The 26,046-nt window shown below is 41.0% G+C and overlaps 2 protein-coding genes across 2 annotated transcripts; both read left to right on the forward strand.

Moving 5' to 3' along the window:
* Positions 1–13,453: 13,453 nt before the first annotated feature.
* Positions 13,454–15,421, forward strand: LOC119727622. The gene is made up of 3 exons (XM_038199578.1): positions 13,454–14,421; positions 14,828–15,152; positions 15,313–15,421. The coding sequence occupies exons 1-2, from the start codon at positions 14,091–14,093 to the stop codon at positions 15,100–15,102; spliced, it is 606 nt and encodes a 201-aa protein (XP_038055506.1). The 5' UTR covers positions 13,454–14,090; the 3' UTR covers positions 15,103–15,152; positions 15,313–15,421.
* On the forward strand, positions 15,221–16,799 carry LOC119727794 (the record flags this gene model as incomplete). Its single annotated transcript, XM_038199859.1, has 3 exons — positions 15,221–15,269; positions 15,363–15,620; positions 16,012–16,799. Coding segments are annotated over exons 1-3 (1,095 nt in total), but the record flags the coding sequence as incomplete, so codon positions are not given.
* Between the last annotated feature and the right edge of the window lie 9,247 nt (positions 16,800–26,046).

Raw genomic sequence — 26,046 nt, forward strand, 5'->3', positions numbered from 1 at the left:
GCTGAAAAAGGTGCTCTCCTGGCTACTACCCAGGCTGGCAACAGGGCCAAATAGATGGCAAAGAATCTGTACGCCACCTTGTTTACTGGAAGAAGTTCTGGGGCGTAGCCTGACTGGCAAAAAGTCCAATGCCCATTTGGCATCTTATATGGATAAGGAGGCACTGGATCCTGCAAGAGTTTGCACAATCAAACTGGTAGGTATTGTTGCTTTCCTTTGGAGATCTCGCTTGACAATATATGAAATACATAGATTAAATACCGGTACATGTATACATTTATGTACATGTATACTTATGGCTCTAAAAAGCTCTGAATATGGATGAACAAAATTGTTGACAGACAAGAGTAATTTCATAAGCAGTCACTACGGTATATATTATGTTTTTATCTTATTTACATAGGTAGAGATGGAGCCCAAGAAAAAAAATGCAACCAGAGAAAGGATCCCTCCCGTTTACATGTAAGACCACAATTACGCACACGAAAGAGGTGCAGTTCAGTTTATGCTGTCTTTTGCAGAAATATCTGACTGAAAAAAAGTAAGTTCAATCCAATGCTGTGGCCAATTCCCTAGAGGCAATTTTGCTGGTAGTCTTATATGTTGCTAAAACAATAGAAATTTTCCAGTTTGGTTAGGGACACTGACTTTATTTTTAAAAAAACTGTCAGGCAAAGTCCAAGAAAAAGGGAAGTCAAAATCACCTTGTAACATAGGCCTCCCTGTTTTTGAAGCAAACAACTTGTCTAAAGTGTGAGGGAGGAGAAGCTGCATCACTGCTGTCTGATGGTAGAAAGGAAGAGTGGAAAGAAGAGGGAATAAAGTGCAGGTTGTATCGTCTGCAGTACATGAGAATGAACAGTAAAGGTAGACCTGTTGTTTACCTCAGAATCGTCATCGATATAACGTGGCAACTCGAGGAATCAGGAGTTCCTGCAGCAGCAAACAATGTTTGTCAATGTGCTTTGCAAGCATGATGTTGTACAGCTTCAGAAGCTCATGAAAGAAAGTGACATCAACACTCGAGGTAGGTGGGTGAAACTTGGGATGCATATTTATATTTTGCATGTGTGTAAATTTACAAAGTCAACTGGCTATGTTAAAATGCCATTTCTAATGTGCATGCAATTAATCGAGCATTTCACACAGGCCTCAGACCATCAATAATAGGCATTGCATTGTTTTACATTGATATCCAATGTTTCCCTCTAATTTTCCATAGAAAATGCAGTGGATAAGGAAAGCTTCTGCCTTCTTGACACGTGTGCTGAATCACTGAAAGAGTTGATTCCCCAGGTTGGGCCGAGAATGAGATTTTTAGGGGAGTTAAAGGCTTCAAAAAAAGCCCCCGAGGTACGTACATGTACAGTCTGCATAGTTTATTAACAGTAAAGTGCCGTTTAATTTTTTATGACCTGCTTCCGAAATGGGATACGTGTGTGACAAGTGTGGAAACCTGATTGCAGGCAATCAAGACAATTTAGTGTGGCATTTGCGAAATATACATGCACATGGAATTGTCAATGGAGGACTGTTCACCACACAGAATACTTGCAGTCAAGATGGATGCTTTCGATCATTCCCCCATGTGCGAATCTTGAAAGAAATCATTCCCCCCATCAGGAATACCCCGGCCACAATTTGCCTCCTGCACATTGAAAATGGTAATAGCAGGGACGATGACTAAGAAGATCAACTTTAAGTACTTGAAGGAGGGATTGAGTTGTGAGACACTTTTGATGAGACAGAACTTGAATCTGTCCTTATGTGCTGTCCTTTGTTTCACAACTTCTAGATTCAAGTAGTGTTGTTCAATCAATGGTTGACACAGTTGTCAACCACACAAGTGATGTCATCAGAGACATACATGTAGTTTCTTTCCTTGGTTATAAAACTAGGAAGTTTGCAGAGGCCAGGGGAAATGAAGACAGCGAAGAGTTGGAGGAGCTTCTCAGCAACTTTCAAGTTTGCAGTGATCCCTTCAAGAACCTGACAAATGATTGTCTGCAGAAGAAGCACGGATCGTGCACAAGGTGAATGGTGAAGAGATTAGGTGTACCCATCTATAGAATTTGTAAGTATGGATGTGTTTCCTACCCGCCCACCCCAAGTAAGGGACGCGCCCTTTTTGTGAGCATAGGTTTCTACGCTCAATCGTTTTACGCCCATACCTAAGACTTGTAGAAGCCAGAGCTTGAAGATAACAAAGCAATGCAAATAGAATACAATATAATAGTCTAAACCATAAACCCAAATTTTTTTCATTTTTTTTTTGCACAGGTGTATTTTATTATCGGTATATTTGTTTTAGGGTGTCAGATAGAGCAGGGGGAGGGTGGTTTGCATTATTTTTAATGCATTTCTATAAAACTGATTTTTGTACATTTTGTGCATTAATTTTGCAGGAAGAAAACGACCGCTGGATATCTGTTCGCTGATACAGTCAATTGGCAGAAGGAAAAAGGCTCTAAAGATCTCAAGGCTTTCAGCTCGGTAAATACACAGACAACTTTCAAAGAACAAGTTGGCACATTTCCATCTGTTTTAAATTTATTGCAATGTTCTTCACTGAGCTATTATTCAATGCATGTTCATCATGCTCTCGCCACTTCAAGGCCTGTTTGACCTTCCTCCAAAGTATTATGATTATATTTTTATCTAGGGATAAAAATAATACTTCTACTTTGAAATATGCAAGGCTCCCTATGTCCAACCAAATAACATTCTTAACTTGAAATAGCCCATGCATATGAAGTCTTTGTCTTTCAAATATCATTTGACAATATTCTTTCAAAGGAATGTGTGGTCTGTTTACATGTACATGGAAAAAATGAGAATATCAAGTTGTCAAAAAGCAGTTTGTATTTCTTAACAGTTTTTAAAATTAATTTGGATATTTTATTCCTTACAAGGTCAAACCATGACAGTAACTGTTGGCTGGAAGCATTGGGATGCCAGAAAAGGGCAGAACAAAATCCATGCATTTAACGGCAATTTCCATGGAAAGAGACCTAAAATACCAAGACCGCGTTTACACTGGATCCCGCAAGGGGGATTCGAGGGGGACCCGAACCGGCAAGGAGGATCGAAGTCTGCTTAACCGCAAGTGTAAACCGGAGGTGGGTCGACCCCTTTGCTGGATCGGATCTACATTTCTGACATTTGGGCAACAGAGGAAATTAAAACAAAATTGGACGGAACTGTTAGAAACAATGCAGTTTTCAACTTGATTTATGCAAATATGGGGAAGAAAGGATATGAGAGAACTCCAAAAGAAATAAAAAACAACATGAAAAACGTAAAGCGTAGCTACAAAAAAAAATCACAGACCACAACTGGAGAAGCGGTGTGCAACAGAAGGAAATCTAATTCCAAGACAAACTGGATGATATCTTGGGCGATCGACCTTCGGCACAACCAATCGCCACCTTTAGGGGCTTTCACACTAGACAAATTCCCCGGCAAGACTGTGTTTGGCTTCCTACTCGTGTACATGTTTTTATAATGTCCCAGGTGGTCAGGTACCAGTCTTCTATTTTCTCATCCGCATGATGCGTGGCCCGGTCCCCCCATACCACATGTACCAGCCCAGCGCGCGCATGCCCACGCGTCGTGTAATTCAGTTCCAAGCTTCCTTCGATAATACATTTTTAACATTTCGAACAATGGGTACAACTAAAAGTGATGGTAAGCCTAAAAGTGAAAGACGAGATTTCAAAACTGGTCGCAGTTTGGGGAGACAGCGAGATACAAAAACAACTTGATGGAACAACGAGAAACGGAAAAGTGTTCACGAAATTGTCAGACTGCTTACGTGGTGCCGGTTATAAACGGACCCCTGCCCAATGCAGAAAGAAACTGAAGGCCTTGAAAAAAGAGTACAAGAAGGTAATGCCATTGAGCCGGCAATCTTGTTCGATACGGCAGCTGCATTGACACCGGCCCAACAACATGAACAAGAAGAAGATGAAGACGTACATGTAGCAGGTTCTCATCTTGGCCATGATGATATACCACTACCTGATGATGATGATGACGAAGACATGCCAAGTGAAGGTGTTGGTGATGATGTGGATAATGACGACGACCGATAATGCTGCTGTCAATCTTTCGACAAGTTCCACAGCAAGTGATACTGATACAGCTACTTCCAGCCATACGACAAGTGACAAGGTATAGTATAACTGATGCAGGTTGTTTGTATCCAAGTAATCGGAAAGAATGTTGCAACCTGACGCCACTTTTTCATCTCAATGAAGGTCATTCACTGCATAAATGTGACCTGTTCCCACGAAACCTGGACAAAGTTGCACCGATTCATTTGGAGTAAACAGCGCTCAAGGTCATTTCAGGGTGAAATCGTCCATTAATTTGGGGGGGGGGGGGGGGAGGACCATCTTATTTACACATTCATCTGTCATTTTACTCTAAAACAAGTCAGGTGTGTTTACAAACACAAATGCCCCGCAACCGCGACTGTTTCCATGACATAACACCACTCTTTTAACATCAACTTACATGTACCTTGGTCACATGGAACGTTCATTGACAGCATAAGTGTCTTCTGTAGGTTTGATATGAATTAATCCCTAATCCCTATGATCTCAGAATAAATAAAAGATTTCTATTGTTTTAGCCACTGTGACCTTGACCCTTGACCTTTCGACCCCCAATGCGATAGGCCTATTTGGATTACCATTAGAACGATCCACAAACCAAATTTGAAGTTCATATGTAAAGTATTTCTCAAGTTATCGCGCTGACAAAATTTCTTTTGTTTTAGCCACTGTGACCTTAACCCTTGACCCCAAATGCAATAGGCTTCTTAGGATTGCCAAGGAGAATCCACAAACCAAATTTGAAGTTCATATGTAAAGTATATCTCAAGTTATCACGCTGACAAAATTTCTTTTGTTTTAGCCACTGTGACCTTGACCCTTGACCTTTTGGCCCCAAATGCAAAAGGCTTCTTAGGATTGCCAAGGACAATCCACAAACCAAATTTGAAGTTCATATGTAAAGTATTTCTCAAGTTATCGCGCTGACAAAATTTCTTTTGTTTTAGCCACTGTGACCTTGACCCTTGACCTTTTGGCTCCAAATGCAAAAGGCTTCTTAGGATTGCCAAGGACAATCCACAAACCAAATTTGAAGTTCATATGTTAAGTATTTCTCAAGTTATCGCGCTGACAAGATTTGTCCGGACACACATACACACACACCCACCCACCCACCCACGGAAGGACAAGGCGGAAACAGTATGCCCCTTCGGCTTCGCCGCGGGGCATAAAAATAATTAAATCCGAAAAAATGTCTTTTTCCCCATTTTCGGAGCTATGTTGGTGAACAAAAGACGCGTCGACTGAAACAAAAGCCCGAAAATTACCGCAAAGTTCCCGAAAATAAATCGCTTTCATTCAAAGCTTATAGCTCCCCCCTCCTGAAAATTTGGTATCACCGTAAAGCTCGCGACTTGTAGATTTTATTTTCATTGATAAATTTTAAAATGATGGCATAATAAGCCAATAGGAGCGCATTTTACTGAGCTAAAACATGTAAACAACAATTTCCTTGTTGCTGTGGTCATTTCTTATGGGAGATATGATTCGCCAATTGGCATCACGTGATGTACTGCATCGTGAAATTCCCTAACGCGCGTGTACATTATGAGTACGAATTGTGCGCCACAACTGAGAACCAGACTACCCTCGTTTGCATACCATGCTGCTTTGGATATGCTGCACATGCAACGTCAACGTGGCAGTGAGAGTTAGAGATATTTTTCGTGTTTCGTGTTTGACATAGATTTTCACGCCTTTTGGATTGAGTTATTATCCTAATTTTTCACAGTATTACTTATTAAATGCATTTGTGATATTTTAAGACAACAATGTCACGAAAGGAGCCCGATTCGGCGGGGTACAAGGGAGCGGTGTCGTCGGGGGTCAGGTCGGTGAAGACCGCGTTAAACAAAGCGCTCGTCCTTGGCTTGTCGGGAAGGGACAGCGCGAATTTGTCAGATCTTCTGACCGAATATTTCGTGGATACTATTTCTTCAGATGAAGATGATGAGGAGGAGAATGATGATCTGTACTCGGATTTGTCTGAACCAGAACCCATGGACATTGATGATCGGCCTACATTGGAATCTGAAGTTGAAGAAGAGAAAGTTGACGCCGGCGACGGGGGACATGGGGGAGTTGAGCCCGCGGAGGAGGAGGCAGACGTAGACCATCATGACCATGATGATGGTGCTGTTGGCCTTGTACCTGATCTTGCCCAGCAAATCATTGATATTGAAGGCACTGATGACTGGACCTCTCCAGACAACGACGAAGAGTTCGCCAAAATTAATAACTTTAGCAAGTTAGTGTACATGCCCAAGAAACACAGACAAGAACAACCCTTGCACCAATCAGTTTGAGTCAGCCTACATCAGATGTCTGATGCAGAGATGATGAAGCGTGAGCGAAAGATGTTCATAATGGGACGAATCAGCTCAACTATAAAAAGAACTAAGAAAACTCTATGTTCTAAGCGGGCACGTCAGACAGATAGAATGAGGAGCCGAGTGACGTATCTAGTTGACGGAACACACGTCTGCCTCAGCTGCAATTGGTTGACTCTTGCTCAACAAAATCAGAGAGAAAAATGTATCTGATTGGCATAATCAGTGCTGGAATTCAAAACACAGCTACATGTACCACCCTATGCAAGAAGAGAGCTCGTCAGACTGAACGCCAGAAGTCGATAATGACATACAGAATTGAAGGCAAGAAAGTCTGTTGAGAAACCTTCACGTTCATCCACTGGTAAGGCCATCATTTTGTGCAAAATCCATTTTTTTTTGTTTAACTGTTGTTTATGTTAGGCGCGATCGGTTTATCGCTTTGCGCTATTGTTCCATCTTCTTCTTGCGTGTGAAACCAAAACAAAGAAGTAGTTAAATCTCTTAAAAACAAAAAGTAGTTAAATCATGATTGTTCCATCATGACGGATATTTTGACTTAAAGTAGACCCCTACTTTTTTTATTTAAAAAAACTCAAAGCCATGAATTAGGCTAACGTTAGAAAGAAAAGGTTGACTCGTGGCAGCACAATCGACCCCCGATAATACGTCATGATCGACCGATAGCACAGCACGATTGACCGAACACGGCAAGCATTTATTGTTACTAAATTAAAATACATTTCCATGTGCAAAAAGAAAAACACAAATAAAACTTGTTTTACGTAAATTGTTAACCTTTCTATTTGTCACATTTTTTCCCTCTGCCTCTTGCATTCATGTATCCGTATTCAACTCTTCCCGCCCCTTCTCTCAAAAATGTATGTGTCGTGACTGGATGCATTTAGCCAAAGTTTGTCTTCTGATAGCATGTGTGGGTTTAAGTTTTCCTTCCTATTGCATTCTAATAGATGATTCAATTAGTTACAAGGCTTAATGGTGTGAGTAGGAGTTGTGGAAGAAAATAACACGTAACAGTGCAGCCACCACCCCCCACCCCCCCCCCAAAAAAAATATTAATTAATTAAACAATAAATAAATAAATGATAATAATCTGTTAAAACGCTTATTTTTTTTCTCTCAGTATCTCCAACAACCAACTCACTGCACTAATCAGCCACTACAAGACGAATGGATCTGTCCCACAGCGACTCCGGGCAGGGGGACGGCAGAACAACACCAATGCCTTGACCGCACAGGATGTGCGGAGAGTTGTTTCGTACATCACTAACCATGCAGAAGTACATGCCAAGGTCAACCCTGGGCGCATGAAATGGGTGAACTCAAATGACCCACGAGTGCGGCTACTTTCATCCAAGGACAACAAATCATCCATTTGGCGTCTGTACAAGAAGAGTATGGAGACCACCAACCAGGAACGTCTAACCCAAGGTAATTGTAAAACTTACATGTAGCTGTTGTTGTAATTGCTGCTTACACTTGATTGTCGTGTCTGTGCAACAAGGTACATGTATTTCCTAAAAATAGCCGTTCTGTCATGTACGTGAAACGCGAGTTTAAGAATGTCAAAAGTTCGTACAGGTGTCTCTCTTATGATAACCAGTGTGGACATGGTTGTTTTTGTTGGATAGTCAAAAAGCATTGCCCCTAAAAGTCACTAAAAGGTTTTTTTATACACTGAGATGGTGTGATACTTTGACGTCACATACATGTATACTTCATGGCGTCTGATATTCAAAATACATGAGTTCACATGTGCAAGGTTTTCCTGAATCTGGAATAAATAATCACTTACATGACGCAATTTTTTTTAAAATTTATTTATTTATTTATATTTTATTTGTTGTAACAGGACTGACATTGCTTCGGATAGCAAAACGTAGGACGTTTTCTAAGCTTTGCTGCCAATTCTGCCCCTTCATCCTGACAACAAGACCGATGACGGATCTCTGCTGGGTCTGCCAGCAGAATAACAGCTCTGTGTATCGCAGCGCTAATCTGAATGATGAAGAAAAACAACAACGACTGGCTGCTCAGCAGGTTCATCTTCACCATGTCACCACTGAGAGGGCCCTGTACCAGCAGCTAGTGCACGACTCAAAGCAGATCCTGCTACCGCAACAGAAATTGGGCCCACATCCTCATAACTCACAACACATTACAATGCATTATAGCTTCGATTTTCCACAACAGGTGCATTTTCCACCTGATCCTCAACAACCCGGACCAATCTACTTCCTCTGTCCTAGAAAGTGTGGTATCTTTCGGGTATGCTGTGAGGCACTGCCACAGCAAGTAAACTATTTCATCGACGAGGGTATGGCTGTCAGCAAAGGGTCCAACTCGGTATTGAGTTATCTGCATCATTTCTTTGGATACTATGGGTGGGGGGAAACAACTGTTCACTTGCACTGCGACAACTGCAGTGGGCAAAATAAGAACAAATTCACCTTGTGGTACCTGCTGTGGCGGACCATCCATCAGCTGCACACAAACATTGAACTGCATTTTCTCGTCGACCACACCAAGTTTGCCCCAGATTGGTGTTTTGGACTGCTGAAGAAGGCCTACAGGGTACGACAAGTATCCTGCCTCGGAGACATTGAGCAACTCTGCAAGGAGACAAGGGGTGCATTTGACCCCTCAGCTAACAGCAAGGTTTACTAGTGTTCATCATGTTCATTATCACAGCGAGGTTTACTAGTGCTTATTCTAAGAGCGAGGTTTACTAGTGTTCATTATCACAGCGAGGTTTACTAGATTATCCCAGTGAGGTTTACTAGTGCTTATTCTAAGAGCGAGGTTTACTAGTGCTTTTCTAATAAAGTAATAGCGAGGTTTAGTAGTGCTCATTATCACAGCGAGGTTTGCAAGTGCTTATTCTAAGAGCGAGGTTTACTAGTGCTTATTCTAATAGCGAGGTTTACTAGCGCCCCTTACCACAGCGAGGTTTACCTGGATTTATTTTAACGGTGAATTTCATCATTGTATAAATTATTGAATGGTGACGCATTGACATTATATTTGAAGTGTGCTAAAGGAATAAACTAATTGATTAACGTCTTGGAATCGCTTGTCCCCGTGAGGGTTATTGAGGTTCACTGTGAAGCTTATGTACATGTAGTCCCGCTCTCTGTTGGATATATCTCAATAAGTTAGTCTCCTCTTTTGTCAATAAGGTCAAGTACTTAATCGCAGATCGGTGGTATATTTCCGCCAAACGAACAGCCCCTAGGCTTAGTCCGCCGTTCGTTAACTATATCCTTCCTTGCGACAGGGTAGCCGCTCATCCTTGCGTGAGGTTAATAAATATTTTTGTGGGTTAAAGCCAGGTCTAATTTCATTCTTTGATCAGGTCAGACTGTCGGGTGACCTAGTTATTCACGCCACAAAGGGTAGGCCTATATAGCTCGTTTCGCCACAGTGTGTTACAAGGGAATGTTCACTTATATACATTTTTTTCACTCTCTTTGCTGAAGTTCAGGAAAACCGATCTCCTCCAAGAAAAGAGCTGAAATGACACTAGTGCTTGTAATAACCGAAAATAAATCTTTCACTTTTGCTTTTCAGATTTCAGGAAAGTATTAAAACCATTCAAGATGCTACCATTTCAATTGAGGATATGGCCTGCATCTTGGCCAAATTATGCGGAACCGTCCAAAATGAAATCTGCATCTCAAAATCAGCCAGGCAAAACAAAATCTGCATCCAGAAACCATCAAGATAAGAAAAGCTGCATCCCAAAAGCAGCACGACAAAACAAAATCTGCATCCCAAAAGTTGCGAGACAGAATGAAGGCAAACCATCCAGAAAAATACAAAATGCTCCTGAAGGATGCCAAAATAACAAGTAGACTATAACGACTTGACATTGTAATGGCTGAAGAGATGGTGAAAAAGCGGAACATTTCAGCAGATGACAAAAAAAGGTGGCAACGGTTGAATGAAAAGAAAAAAACCCACAATTGGCATGGGAAGATTTAAGACAATAATCGTATTTTTAAGATATGATTGTTTCAAAGATTTGTTTTAACACTAATAATACTTACTAATTAGATTTTTCCAAACTAAAAGAGTGGTGATTTTTTATTAGGCCCTAAGCTAGGCCTATGAATATTTTGCCTCGGTGAATTTGGTGGGATATTATTATTATGGGGTGTATTCTACCTTGATTTTTGTCCTTAATATGTAAAAATGTTCACCCACTTATCTGTTGTATTTTATTATTTTAAAATAAAATCAAGTTGTGGAACTGGAAGTGGAAGGTTCTAAATGTAGAATTCAGACCCCACTTCAGTGTTGAAAGCAAATGAAACCACTGTTGAGGACGGTATTTTTCCTGATTTCTTGGCCCGATTTCTTGGCTTGGATTTTTTGGCCCGTTTTTCCCCCCCCCCCAGATTTCAGGAATTGTTTTTCTGACTTAAGGATTCTTCTTAAAGTAGGCCTACTGTGAAAGATTATTTTTTGAAATTTGGATTCCAAATATTTTTTTCAGTAAAATTATAAGAGGGACCATATGGACAGAAGAGGTATTTTATAAAAATGTAACTTACCAAAGATCAAACCTTGCTCTTTAGCCATCAATGACCTTCACACCCTCTGCCCATTATTTGTGGAATTTTCTTTTCCCTCCAATTCATGGCGGTACATACCCGTGGAAAACATGTCAATGTTTTGCATTCGAAATTTATAAATACATTGTGTTTTTCAAAATCTGTCTTATTTTGAGAGATTTTGATAACATTTGTTTTTGTTTTCCTAGGTTCATGTACTTGTAGGCCGTGCACCATGAGCAGACATAAGGAGTGCCTTCAGGAAATGTGTAGGCTGTGCAGTTTCCCACGAGCAGTTCAAAATGACCGTCAACCTGTCAAGAAGGAGCAGCTAAGCAAAATCATTCAAGCTGCCTTTGGTCTCGATGTCAAGGGAGATTTGAGGATGTTCATCCACTTTTCGTTTGCAAGCTTTGTCATTTGAAGTTGAAGAAGTGGTGGGGAAAAGCGCAAAAGAAGCAGAGAGCAAATTTAACCATTGAGTTGGCATCTTTTGTCGAAGTGTCTTGTTAGAAGTGTTCTGCCTCCAAACTCAGTGTTTTTTCTGAGCTTGTAGGGGAGTGGGCTGTAATGGCACAGCTGTTACGTTGTACCACTTGGCAAGGGGAAAGTCTACTTCAGATCATGAAGATGAGTACTGAGGAGTTGCTGGAAGTCTTTCTTACTATACATGCAGATTTCACATGGCAACTTCTTGTTTCTCGGTCCCTGTACCACTGGAGAGCAACCTCACTCGAGGAGTTGGTGAAAACCTCACAGTTGAGCAATTGGAAGTGTTGCTAGAAAGAGTGTCATCGCTGTTTGTCTGCGAGGGCAACCAAGATTTTGAAGAGTTGAAAAGAATGAAGAGAGGAGAAGAAGGACAGGTCCCCATCCAGATAACAGCCAATGATAGTTGTGATGGAGTCACTGTACACCATAAGAAATGTCTTCTGTTGGTTGAGAAGAAACCACGATGTGAGGTCTGCCAGATCTACAGGGCTGACCTAAATGCATTGCTTGGTCAGCAGAAGGCAAAGGGAAATCAGGTCGTCTCCACATCTTCAAAGATTCCAAACAGCAGCCTGACGAAGAAGCAACTGAAGACGAAGGTGGCCCTTCTTCAAACAGAAAGAAGAAGTCTAAAGCGACGGGCCGATAGTTTGAGCGAGAAGATTGCCAGCATGTTGCAAGAGGAAAGCATCGGTGTAGATAGTATTCAAGCTGGAGAGCTGCTATCAACCATGGTTGACTGCGAGGCAGAAATGAGGAATGTATTGGGGACAGATACTCCAGCCCGTCTCCTATGGGAACAGCAGAAGGAATCTGCTCTGAAGGGCAAACAGATGAGATGGCATCCTGCAATCATACGCTGGTGTATTGCCCTTCAGAGCAGATCGTCCTCGGCCTACAACCTCATGCGGCAGACTGGCTTTGTAAGGTTGCCACATCCTTCAACGTTGCATCCCTACAGTCATTTTGCCAACCCAACTACCGGCTTCAATTTTGACATGTTGGAGAGGGTTGTGAAGGACACGAGAATCAAACATCTGCCTCCTTTTTGATGAAATCAAAATAAAGGCTGGTTTGGTGTTCTCGGTTTGTTCGGGAAAGGTGATCGGCTTCACTGATGTGGGCACTATTGCAAATGAGTTGGCCGAGTTTGAGCGGAGATGTCGAGGTGACAGTGAGTCCAGTATTGCGACACATGAAATGGTACTGATGGCACGGGGTATTTTCTCTGGCCTACATGCCCCAGTAGGCTACTACCCCACAGTTTGCATCACAAGTCACCAGCTGTATCCATGTTTATGGGAAGCTGCTTTGTTTTGGGGGTTAGCTGGGTTTAAGGTGCGAGCATTCATATCCGATGGTGCATCTCCCAACAGGAAGTTATTTAGGCTACATGAGGATTCCTCCTCTTCAGATGTAACTTTCTGCACCGACAACCCCATGGACTCACAGAGGAAGATTTTCTTCTTCTGCCACATTTAATGAAGACAACGCGGAACAACTTGGAAAAATCCGGATATCAAAACAAGACCAGACAACCTTTTGTAAGTTAGAGTAAAAAATCATTTGCAATTGTTTTACTGAAACTTAGAAACCAAGTGAAGGTAACAGCCTTTCGTGTAACAGACTATATATTTGCAAGGATATAACATTGTGCAAAGTGATACTATTTTTTCCAATAATTTTTAAACCGACAGTACAACAAGCAAGAAATCAAATGGACACAGTTCCTCAACTGTACGAGTGGGACGTTGGACTAGACTGGCACTCTCCTGGAAGAGGGAAGCCCAAGCTGGGAAATGATTAAGTTTAATACCCTGCATATTTTTAGTCTGTTACGTCTATCACGCTTTCCCAAACCCACGTCTGTCATCCAGAACTACCTGCAACCAACATATGTGACCTGTCACGACGAAATGAACGTAAAGTCGCACTCTGCTGTTTCCTATTAGGACGGTTCAAAGTCCAAAATTGAAGGGGTGGTCAATTTTTGGGTTTTGTAATATTTGGAAAGTGTAAACCCCGTTCTATCTAAATCCAATTTTTTGGCGCAATTAGACATTTACAAACATCATTTTTAGACCAATTTTGACGATGGCATTGTTCGTGTCTGGTCAGAAATCTTGAAACAATGTCGGAGACAAAGACGCAAAGCCGCCTGATTTTGTAACATTGTCACCCTCCTATCGCGTGATTGCTTATACGTACCCACTTGATTTTGGTATCGTCCGAAAGCTGGTGACGTGGCCTTTTTATTTTCAGTAAGGTAACCCTTGACCTTTCATTCATAAATAAAATACAAGAGAGTTTATTCGGTTGTCATCGATGTAAACAAACAGCCCTTGTTGCCAACGCTTGTCGTTTTAAGGACTGTGATTGGTTTAATGCTACCACATGATCTTCTGCGCATGCGCTCGAGTGTTGTCCGAGCTAGCTCCGTACACGTACACGTACGTACACATACAATCAATGTACATTGTACATGTACATGGCGCATGCATGAAAATGGCAGCGTTTATGTGTCAATTCTTTCGTTTGATTTTGTGAGGATTTCAATATTATGAAATAATAAAATGTCCGACGAAGACCGAATCAAGATTGCACTCAACGATTCTCGTATTTTGGGCCTCAATGCCGCTGAATACGATGCACTTGGAGAGCTTTTTACGGAGTTCTTTTCCAGCGATAACCACGGTGATGCTTCGGACAGTCACGACAGTGTCAGTGCGAGCGATCGCGAGTCGTCAGATTCTGATTCCGATGCCGGCGGCCGCTGGAAAGAGTCTGCTTCTGACGGGGAAAATGAAATGGACAACGCAGAAGAACCCATGGATGTTGATGACAACGATGATCTTGAACCAATCGTTGTTGAAAATGTTGCGGCCAACATCATTCAGGATATAGGTAGGGGGCTAAGTAATGGATTTTTCAACAACAAAAAATCTACTATTTTAATATGTTGTTTTTCACTTTTTGTAAGGTTAAAGAGAAAGTCAGACAAATTTTAATTCTAATTTAAATTTTTTGTTTTCCCTGAATTGTGTACATTTAATGCAGAGGAAAGTGTACTTATTTTGCACACACAAACATCTTTGTCTTTACTCAACTAGCTTAGTTTAATGAATAAAACTTAAAAGGCAGATTGCAATCGTGATTTTAAAAAAATTCGAGTGATATTTTGATTTAAAAGAAACATTATCAATGAGCCAAACGGAGAGAAAATCACAATTTCCTTAGAAACCGTGTCATTAAATGAACGAATTTCCAAACGAACAGCGCCCTCATAAATTTGTTAATGTCCCTAACATAGGAATGGATGATTGGGTTTCCCCTGATGCTGAGGAGGAGCTGGAGAAAGTGAGGAACTTCAACAAGTGCAGATGCCGCAACCATCAATGTCTGCAAAAGTTTGACAGTGGATTCATCATCAAACTTCGTCGCCAAATGAGTGATGCGACACTCACCAAGTCCGAGAAGAAGATGTTCCTACTTGGCAAGTTGAGTACGACACTGAACAACAGTCAAACTACAAATTGCAAGAAACGTCCCCGACAGAAAGTCCGACAGCGATCGAGAACCGAGTAATTTGTTGAAGGAGTGAAGGTCTGTCGTGAAGTTTTCCAGTTCATGCACAAGTAAGTTGTTGTTTATTATTTGTTTTAATTGAACCTAGCTTGAAATATCCAGTTCACTTGCTCGTGACATGGAAGATTCACCAGTGGAGCTGGAGCTGGATCCCCCAACTAGCCAGCGTAAATAACGTTTTCCGACACTTTTTCTTGAATTATATTTCAGCGTTTCTAACAATCTGCTCACGAGTCTTGCCAAGCACTATAAACATGAAGGAGCTGCCCCCCATAAGATCACATCAGGAGGAAGGAAGTTTAATACAAGGGCTCTGACGGTAAAGGACATCGAGCGGGTGGTCCAGTTCATCAGCTCCTATGCCGAGGAGCATGCATTGGTGATACCTGGTCGTGTCAGTGGGGTGAAGTGCCAGGACCCAAGGGTGCGCTTACTTCCTTCATCTGAGACGAAATCATCAGTATGGAGGAAATATCAGACTTACATGGGGGATATGAACTCTACACGGAGACTTTCAGGTACTTTTATTAGTAAAAAAAAATCAATCGTTCAAATTATGGATGTACAAACCCCTATACTCCTCTGCTTACCCCAAAACACAGAGGTTCCACATACGTTTTGGTATTTTTATTGTTTTTAATTCGTACGCCAGTCTAATCCCATGTTATGATGTGTTGTAGATAAATTTACCGAGGACAAAGATGTAAGAAGGCCTTGAACTTTAAAAAATATATGTGATGTAAACACTCCAACAAATTCCATCTTTTATTGACAGCAGTACATTATGTACCTTGAGCTTTATCTTTTTTACTACAGAGTTAAAAAAAATGACCACAAAACACAGTTTCTTTGTTTCTTGAAAATGTTATTAATTTTTCAATGTATTTTTTTTTTCATTTCTGATGCCAGGTGATCCAGATTTTTGCATCGTAAAGCAAGTGACATTCACAAAGCTGTGGAGCCAGTACTGTCCCTTTGTGTTGACCACCAGACCAAAGACAGATCTATGCTGGGTATGCCAACGCAATAACAGTCTTGTTTACCAGAGCGCCAACCAGCTGGATGGAGAAAAGCTCGCACAGCTGAGACGCCAGGAAGAACATCTACGGGTTGTAAACATGGAGCGTGATCTCTACCGATCCATGGTTGCAGATTGTAAGCAAGCTGTCGGAGAGGAACACCTTGGTCTTCATCAGCCAGCTTCTCGACGGGGGACAGCTCACTATAGTTTCGACTTTGCTCAGCAAGTCCATTACCCTCACAATCCAAACCAGCCGGGCCCCATGTATTTTCTTTGCCCTCGCAAGTGCGGCATATTTGGAGTTTGCTGTGAAGGAATCCCTGAACAGGTAAATTACCTAGTGGATGAGGGTATGTCGTCATCTAAAGGATCTAATGCGGTCTTGAGTTATTTACACCATTTTTTTCTTCACTATGGCCTGGGTGAGGAGAATGTTGAACTCCACTGCGACAATTGCTCGGGGCAGAACAAGAACAATTTTGTAATGTGGTACTTTGTCTGGCGAACACTTCATGGTTTTCATGATAACGTAGCAGTGAACTTCCTCATCGCCGGCCACACAAAGTTTTCACCGGACTGGTGTTTTGGCCTGCTTAAGCAGAGATACCGAAAGTGCGTAGTCAGCTGCCTGGGGGATCTTGAAGAGGTTGTTCGCACCAGTACAAGGAGTGGTGTGAATATTCCACAGCTTGTTGGCACTGAGAATGGTACCAGTTCCGTGTCCTTGTATGACTGGCAGGCATTCCTGAAACCCTTCTTCCGAATTCTACCAGGCATCAAAGGCTACCACCACATGAGGTAAAACATTATCGATTGTTGTCTCTAAAGTATGGTTTATGCATCTAGTTGTTTTTGCATAACCTGTCACCCGCCACTCCTTGGATCTCCACCAGCATCATACAAACCATTCTGTGTGCCCTCAATATTCAATTTGTAATTTCTTTCCTTTTTTATCAAAGGTTCAGCAAAGACGATCCCGGTGCAGCCTTCGTGAAAGCATAAGCTGACTCCCCAGAGACAAGAGTTCAGCTTTTACGCAGTCCCAGTATCATGCCTGCCAAGAATCTACCTGAGCCAACTGCTCCCCCAGGTCTGTCTGCGAAGCGTTCGGAGTACCTGTTTCAAAGCATACGTGAGTACTGCACCCCTCAGATGTGTGATATCACTTGCCCACCACCACCAGCTGCCCCAGCCCTCCCTGATGTTGAAGATGCAGAGTCGCAACTTGAAGATAGCCATGAAGAATCTAGTGATGAAGATTCTAGTTCTAGCGCAACTGATGAGAGTGAAATTGCCCCACCAAAACGTAGACGTTGAAGATTTAAGTTAACAAACCCTTGATTATACCCTTGATTTAACTGTGCACACACAAGTTGTACTTTTTTACAAAATCTCATTGATAGAGGATTTGAGATTGCGATTTGGGCGTCACTATAACTTTTGTTTTAATTTATTAAGTTGTAAAGGAATAAAAGAAAACGACATTACATTGAATCATATCATTTCCGATTTGCTGAAATGAATATATACATGTACATTGTAGCGTAAAATCCAAGAAAGTTTTGTCAGTTTAAGAAGAGTTGTAAATACATGTATAACAAATACTGCCTCTTTAAGGTTTTCTTAATTGATTTTTAGTTAAAGTGTGTTGTTTTATAGTACGTAGCGAAACATGACGAAGGACATGGAGTTCCAATAATTGATGTCCAGTGTATGAAGAAAGTTTGCTTTGTTGAGCACCTTTACATTCTATAACTGCCCCTTTAACCTTGATGCTCAAAGCAACAAAATCGGACAAATGGAACAAGTGCTATCTTGTCTGTGTGAGATACCATGTTTGTTTGCTTTGATATTACAAAATTAACTTAATTGCTTATAAACTGTTCTTTTGCAAAGAGATAATTCAAACATGGACGGTTAACTATTTATAACTGCTCAGCTGAACTGCTTACAATTCATAAAAAAAGTAAATTCTGTGAAAAGACTGCTCCTTTAAGATGTTTAATTACGTTTGTTCTACATTATCAATGCTTGATTAATTCATGTATCAAAATGATTTACTATTCGTATGTAAAAGCAATGAATTTTGAAATTCTAAGCCAGTTTACATTATTTCAACAGTATTCAAAACGTCTGCTAAATTATGCAAATATTATGCAAATTATGCAAATGAGACCCTTATATTCATTACAATTAATAATGCATGTACATGCTAATGTCATTGTGTGTATGTCCTGCAAATTTGAAGTAAAAATATTAATCAGAACATGGTTGTTGCTAAGGAAACAGAACCTACCTTTCTATGTGTTGCATTATTTTGTGTGGTGTTCTTATACACGACTTTAAAGGGAATATACATCATTTGCTTTTGCTGTAATTTTCAGAAATGGATGGAATTGAGGGGTTGGAAATATAAAGCAAATATAGTTACACTGACTTTTTGGAGGTTTTGGGTTCGAAAATGCTATAAAAACCAAGAAAAACGATCATTTTCCTGTAGTCTGGTCCCCTGACTCCATATAAGAAGAAACAGAGCAGTTTACATACATTGGGGAATTGTAAGGTCAGGGAACCAATCTAGCTGGCTCGTACCCGTTCATAGGTTTGTAATCGATTGCAAACAAGTGCAATGGTCAATTGGGGCCAGTATTTGAAAAAAAAGCCAGTTGTTTCCAACGCTGATCGGCCGATCAGCGTTGGAAATTGATACAAAAATACCACTTTTCTTGAAAATGACAGTATACCAGGTGCCATAATTTTACAGGATGCTTTAGACTGTCATTTACCAACATCCTATTAAGGTATTTCGCAAAAACTTGGTAGTTTTATTTTTCGATGTTTGCAAATGTTGTATATTCCCTTTAAAGTCTGTTTTCTCAAAAAATATTTCCTATAATGTGTGTAGACTCCACGACTTTCTTAGGCTCTAACTTTGTTAGTGAGCGCAGTACCCCCAAGTGTTATATACCATTGGAAAGCTCTTGATCTATAGATTTCAGAAATACCAAAATCTAACTTTTGAAATTTTCCGACTTTACTCTCATTTTGTGGTGACAGGTCACATATTTTGTTGAAACCACCTGTTTGGTGATGTAAAACGGTGGGTCACTGCCCATGGGGGGGGGGGGGGGGAGGAAGTGGAGACCGTCAAGTATACAGAAAGAATGTTATGGGGCTCTGGAATTGTAAGAGCAAACATGAATACAATTCGTTACTTGGGCAGGTCAAGATCAAAAGGTGGGCGTGTCATTACATCTTCAGGCAGATGGATTTCTAAAGCACTGGGGACACATGTACAAGCCGGATGCAGGGTACAAACAGCAGTAAAAGTTTCAAAGCTGTTACGAAACAAGAAAGGAGATGCCCATGGATAGCATGGTTCTAGGCATGTATTACCTTTCCAATTTCTACCTTAATGAGCTCCTTCAGGGTTACTGCAATCCAGGTGACTATCGTTTAAAGATTAATCACAAGAAATGTCCAACCTACTTGGATGACATACATTTGCAATTCATGCTAGCTGGCCCAAGTTCGTTTGTTGACCATGTAGTAAATTAGCTAAGTCAATCCGAAGGTACAGTACGTGTTGCTGCTTCTGAAGGAAGACGGGGCCAGTTGAGCATGGCCAAAATGCTGCTCGATAACCACAGGATAACTTGCATTCCTGAATGTAGGGTATTTATTGTTGGAGGTTCAAAGGGAACACGTTATTCTGTTACTTTGTTTCCAGACGAATTCTGTCCGTGTATTTCCCAAACTGTTGGGATGCCACCAGGAGAAGATAGTAACTTGGGGTTGTTGAAGAGTAGCAAGAGGCATTGTAGCAAGAAGCCTAGGGCCAAGGATGTAGAGTATCCGGTATGAGGTCACATGGCTGCCCCTAGCCCCATAAATGTGGCCTATTTACTGGACTGCCTCCGTAAACATAGGCCACACATCCACATGTACAAAAATCGTGTCGACGGAGCCAAATTTTGATTTTCACATTTAGGCTTAGTTTGTAGGTTTTTTTTGCTTTAGAAGCATACTCACCCTCTTTATAGGCTAATCAGAAAGTGCTGCCTTTTTCAGATGTATATTTTTCGTGAAATTTCCAGATTCATTTTTACACGTTTGCGTATCAAAATTTCAACATGAAATTTCACAAAAATTAGACATCTGAAAAAGGCAGCACTTTCTGATTAGCCTGTAAAGAGGGTGAGTATGCTTCTAAAGCAAAAAAAACCTACAAACTAAGCCTAAATGTGAAAATCAAAATTTGGCTCCGTCGACACGATTTTTTGTACATGTGGATGTGTGGCCTAATGTTTACGGAGGCAGTCCAGTAAATAGGCCACATTTATGGGGCTAGGCTGCCCCTGACTCATTATTTGCAGATTGTGCACAAGGTGATCCTTGGGAAGAGCACCCATGGGATGTCAATGTCACCCCACTCCCTTCAACTCACACTCTCATTCCGCACTCATCTTCCTCCACAACCTCTACATGGTTGAGAACTTGCCGCCTCCAGCTATGACGTCGACTCCCATTCAATCGGAGTGCCCAACGTCATATGAAACAAGAAAAATACCACACAATATAATTTAGGCCTATCCTCACTGGTGCAAGTATTAAACCGATGTGATAAAGTGTCAGATCCGCCTTGGACTAGTGTGAATAGGAGTGGTCCACAAAACATGACGGTTGTTACATACATGTACCAGTGAATATGTCCGACAAAGCCACCCTTTTGCCTAGTACCATAATACGGTTTTGCATTGCAGGCAAGTGGAGTGTGACAATTGACAATTCTCTTTTCAGGGATATAAGAATGGTTTTGATTGGTCCAGAGAAAGAATGGGCTTTTTTCAATCCAATTGTCAAGCTCCTTTCATCTGAAGGATGACCTCATTAATACATGTACATGTATGCAAATCTTAGTAGTCTGGTTCCACTGGCTTTCTGGTATATGAGGCACGAACACGTTTGTTATACTGGGAACTCCTCGATGCTACTCACACTTCCGTCCTCATGCATGTCATGAAACACGAGTTAGTCATTTTCTTTCATAGTCAACCAAATCAAACCCAAATAAAATAAAAATGCTTGAATCTGATTTATTTTTGAGAAGTGAAGGGATTCTACAATGAGGAGATATTTTATATTCCAGTTCCTCTCTTGATGATTGTCATATGCTGCATTCGTGGAGAGGAGTTCATCTTTCTATGATGAATGGCGTGAAGCAGGTGATATCATAGATGTGCCAGATTGCTTCATTGAATATTCTGAGGAACACAGAAGCCTATTTCTTGAGCAGCTAAAAACATCAGTAAAGAAGTTGCTCCACGGACAACGAAAAATTAAAAGTGTTGTCAATATCGAACTGCCAATTCCACGGAATCTCTTTGCAGACTTAACTTCATTTGGCATCAAAGGGAACAATTTGGGCATTTCACTTAAATCGCCTACAGATTCAAACTGCTTACTTGGTGACAGGAGAAATTGGAGAATTTTTAACCCTCAAGGCGATTTTTCTTTCCCAAAGCCAGGAACTGTATCTATTTGCTTGAAAGAGAGGAAGCCACTTGAACAGTATTCACCAGTTGGCAGCTTAAATCTGATCCACAGAGGGTTCCAGTTCCAACTCATATTCTCCTGCGGCATTGGGAATCGATTTGATTTCTAGAAGTTTTGTAGAGCATAAATTTAACATTTTGTGTGTTTAGCCTTTTTGTTCACATCCTTTTTGTGCATGTATGCTATTTTTATCAATGTAAGCTAACTTGCAATGTGCTCTTACATGTAATTTTTTGCATTCCAAGTATGCCTGTATGTGAACATGAACATATACATGTGCACATATTTGTAATGTAGGTTTCACATAATCAATAGCTACAGGTAATTTCCACATTCTCTGGTTCAGTTTTGTTTAGCTTACGTTTCTACGCTGATCCGTTTTCTTCCTATTTGAAACAATGGGTGCCATCGGCACTCACATTGTTGCCGCTTGCATTTATGTGTATTGTTCGACCACTTTGTGCCAGTCCGAAGATGAGGCTGTTTACCCGAACACTGCCAAAAGTGATGTCACTGAAATGTAAATAGTGATGATTTTCCATGGTTTTGACTGGGAAAGCTTATAAAGTTTCAATTAAAACTTTACCTTTTCCACAACAATTCCAAACTAGACTTACCTGCCTTGAAGCAAGGAAAGTTTACAGGGGTAGGGCCGAGTTACATGCACCAAACCTGAACAGAGTCACGGGCTGGGAACGCTGCTACATGTACATCACTACAGGAACTGGACAGGCACAGGAACTTGTATGGAGCAATGACGGTGCTTCTAACTCAATCAGGTCTGCTATCAGTGATATAGAAAAAACACAAAACATAAATTAGAAATAATCTATAGCCCTAACAGTCCTGAATCCTCCAAATTCAATACGATTTTGCACACATAGGGAGTTAGGCCAAAAAAAAAGAATAGTTCTGCTTCCGGTTACCCGACCAACCCTATTTTTAGGCTGCGACCCTAAATTTTTTATCGGCAATTCAAAAAAAAAAAAAAAAAAAAAAAAAAAATCTGTCTTTTCTGTCTTCACAAAATACCTCTCAACAACCCTTTTGCATCAAAAAATGCTTGTATTTATTTGTTTTCTTACTTACATTAGCTTTTTTTCAAAAGAAACCTCCGTTATTATAAATTCGCTTCGCGATATAACTACTTCGCAATTCGATGTCACGCACGGTTACTATAATCACGTGGAGACGACTGGTTCCCGCCTCTCCGCGCAGGGGCCAATTTAGAAGACATAATGAAAATGCGGTAACCAGTCCATAGCTAGCTATGCGACCGATAGCGCGCTATCAGTACAGTGCAGGCCACTGTCAACTGGTCGGATTCGACATCGTAAAAATGCCACGAAAACACCGATGGAGAAAGAACATTTTTGCAAGTTAATTTACAGAATTGATCTAGCTTGTCTGTGTATGTATTTTCTGTGTTCAAGAGTTCATTTTGAGATCGCACTACTCGTATTTGGAGTGATACATGCCGTGTTTCCCGAAATTGTTGACCATAAAAACAGGTCTGTCGGCCCATGGTGGGCCGCTCGCCACACATGCACGCATCACACACCTCAGAGTTTCGGCCAGCTCCCCGCGTCTTGACTAGCGTTGTGCATATGGTGCGAACGGCCTCAATTTTCCATTATTTTTTTATTTAAAAATTATCGAACGTAAATATATTGACAATAATTAAAGGTAGGTTTTACTCACTTTTTGTTGCCATTTCGTGTATAGCTTTCGTAGTGCAATAGAAATAGTTCAGGCTAAAACTTCGCATATAATTGAATACCCCATTCAATCTGCATAAAAAAAATTGGTAAAAAAAAAAAAAAATTCCGACTGACCAACCCTATTTTTGAAAGGCATGTAATCGGAAGCAGAATTTTTTTTTTTTTTTGGCCTTACCTATAGATTCGTTTGCACACATTTGCGTAACAAAATTTCAATATGAAATTTCATGGAAATTAAACATCTGAAAAAGGCAGCGCTTTCTGATTAGCCTATAAAGAGGGTGAGTATGCTTCTAAAGCAAAAATAAACTATACAAACTAAGCCTAAATGTGAAAATCAAAATTTGACAAAGTTCAACATGTACATTGTACATGTTCCAAGTGTGGCCTTTATTTACGGAGGTAGTCCAGTACATTGGCCACATTTATGGGGCTAAAAACTAACAGAACATTTAGACCCGAACATTATAAAAAGTAACAAGTCACATCCCACCGACCCCTCCCCCCCCCAAAAAAAATGCCCCAACCCCCAATCCAAACCTAAAGCAAGAGTAAGGCTGTTACGCCCCAACTATGGTATCGGTCCCAACTATAGTTGGGATCGTCCCAACTATAGTTAGGACGGGATCGTCCCAACTATAGTTGGGATCGTCCCAACTGTAGTTCCACAGTTGGGCTGGCCCAACTATAGTTGGGAGTCATCAAGGGGGCCCATCTATAGATGGGCCACTCCAATCTTTTTACCGGTATTTTGCTGTCCCAACTATACTTTATGTTGCTGTACGACTATAAAACATTCCCTACAACTCTGATACACATCTGACTTTACTTGGGACCAATGAAATTAGCTATGGGTGGGGACCATCTTATAGTAGGGCCACAGTGCAATATTTTAATTTTGCGGTCCAACTACATGTATAGCTTACATTGATGTACAACTATAAAACATTCCCTACAGCTCTGATACATGTCCGACTTTACTTGGGATTATTGACATTAGCTATGGGTGGGGCCCATCTATAGCTGGGCCACGGCGTCCGGCGCAACTCCAGTCCTAACTAAAGTTGGGCCAACCCAACTGCCACACTATAGTTATACTACAGTATATAGTTGGGACTGATGCGATAGTTGGGGCGTAACAAGACTAGTCCGAAATTTTGGGACTCTCAATACTGTGTATAAGAGTCCCAAAACTTAAGGTATTTAAAACATGCAAAGCAAGAAACTAGACTGGCACCTAAAACAACCAGTCCAACACAGCTTCAGTACTGCATCAATCAACGACTGATCTCTATATAAAGACTGGATAGCGGATACAGAGCCGCACAATTAATGAATTTGACGCCATATTGGTGAGACCGGTGAGACCGGCTGGTGATCTACAAAGGACAAGATGTCGTCTTTATAGACAGCATGATTTCTTTTGTAACATCCCGGTTCACTTAAGTTATATTTTGACCACCACCACTGACAATTAAGGTTTACAATTTTTCTAACGTCGTGGTTTACTTTTTTAATGCCACAGTTCACTTGTTTGGCGTTTTGGAAATAATAAACACTATGGAAATGTGTCCTATTTGGAACATCATAATATGTGTACGTGACAAAAAATGCGCGTCAACTGTTGATACAACGAGCGTGTATACGCGTAGAACATTCATATTATATGCGACCATCTTCGTGAGACCGGGGGCGAATTGGCCAATATGCAAAGTCTACTGTGTGATTGGTGTATGGATATCCGCTATCCAGTCTTAAAGGGAATATACAACATTTGCAAACATCGAAAAATAAAACTATCAAGTTTTTGCGAAATACCTTAACAGGATGTTGGTAAATGACAGTCTAAAGCATCCTGTAAAATTATGGCACCTGGTATACTGTCATTTTCAAGAAAAGTGGTATTTTTGTATCAATTTCCAACGCTGATCGGCCGATCAGCGTTGGAAACAACTGGCTTTTTTTCAAATACTGGCCCCAATTGACCATTGCACTTGTTTGCAATCGATTACAAACCTATAAACGGGTACGAGCCAGCTAGACTGGTTCCCTGACCTTACAATTCCCCCAATGTATGTAAACTGCTCTGTTTCTTCTTATATGGAGTCAGGGAACCAGACTACAGGAAAATGATCGTTTTTCTTGGTTTTTATAGCATTTTCGAACCCAAAACCTCCAAAAAGTTAGTGTAACTATATTTGCTTTATATTTCCAACCCCCCAATTCCACCCATTTCTGAAAATTACCACAAAAGCAAATGATGTATATTCCCTTTAAGATCAGTGCAATTGTTACACCCCAACTATCGCATCGGTCCCAACTATAGTTGGGACTGTCCCAACTATAGTGCGGCAGTTGGGTTGGCCCAACTATAGTTAGGACTGGAGTTGCGCCGGACGCTCGATACAGAGTGTTAATGTGATCCCCGGCGCTGGCACCATGTATTCGTCGTGCATGCTTACTGCAGGGCTGGCCGGCCACGTGGTACTGCCTAGTTGGATGAGTTGTCCAGCTGGGTTTTATAGTCCAGCAACATTTTTTATGCAAAATTCAAAGATTGGCGTGGCCCAGCTATAGATGGGTCCATCCTATAGCTAATTTCTGAGTGGCGTAGCCAGGAATTTTTCAGTGGGGGGCGCTGGGGGC

The sequence above is a fragment of the Patiria miniata genome, unplaced genomic scaffold (genome assembly GCF_015706575.1).
Source record: "Patiria miniata isolate m_02_andy unplaced genomic scaffold, ASM1570657v1 HiC_scaffold_20, whole genome shotgun sequence".
NCBI classification, from domain to species: Eukaryota; Metazoa; Echinodermata; class Asteroidea; order Valvatida; family Asterinidae; genus Patiria; species Patiria miniata.

Coding starts and splice junctions, on each gene's coding strand:
- LOC119727622 (XM_038199578.1), top strand. CDS start 14,091: ATGTCCGACGAAGACCGAATCAAGATTGCACTCAACGATTCTCGTATT. Junction 14,422..14,827: donor CAACATCATTCAGGATATAG/GTAGGGGGCTAA, acceptor TCCCTAACATAG/GAATGGATGATTGGGTTTCC.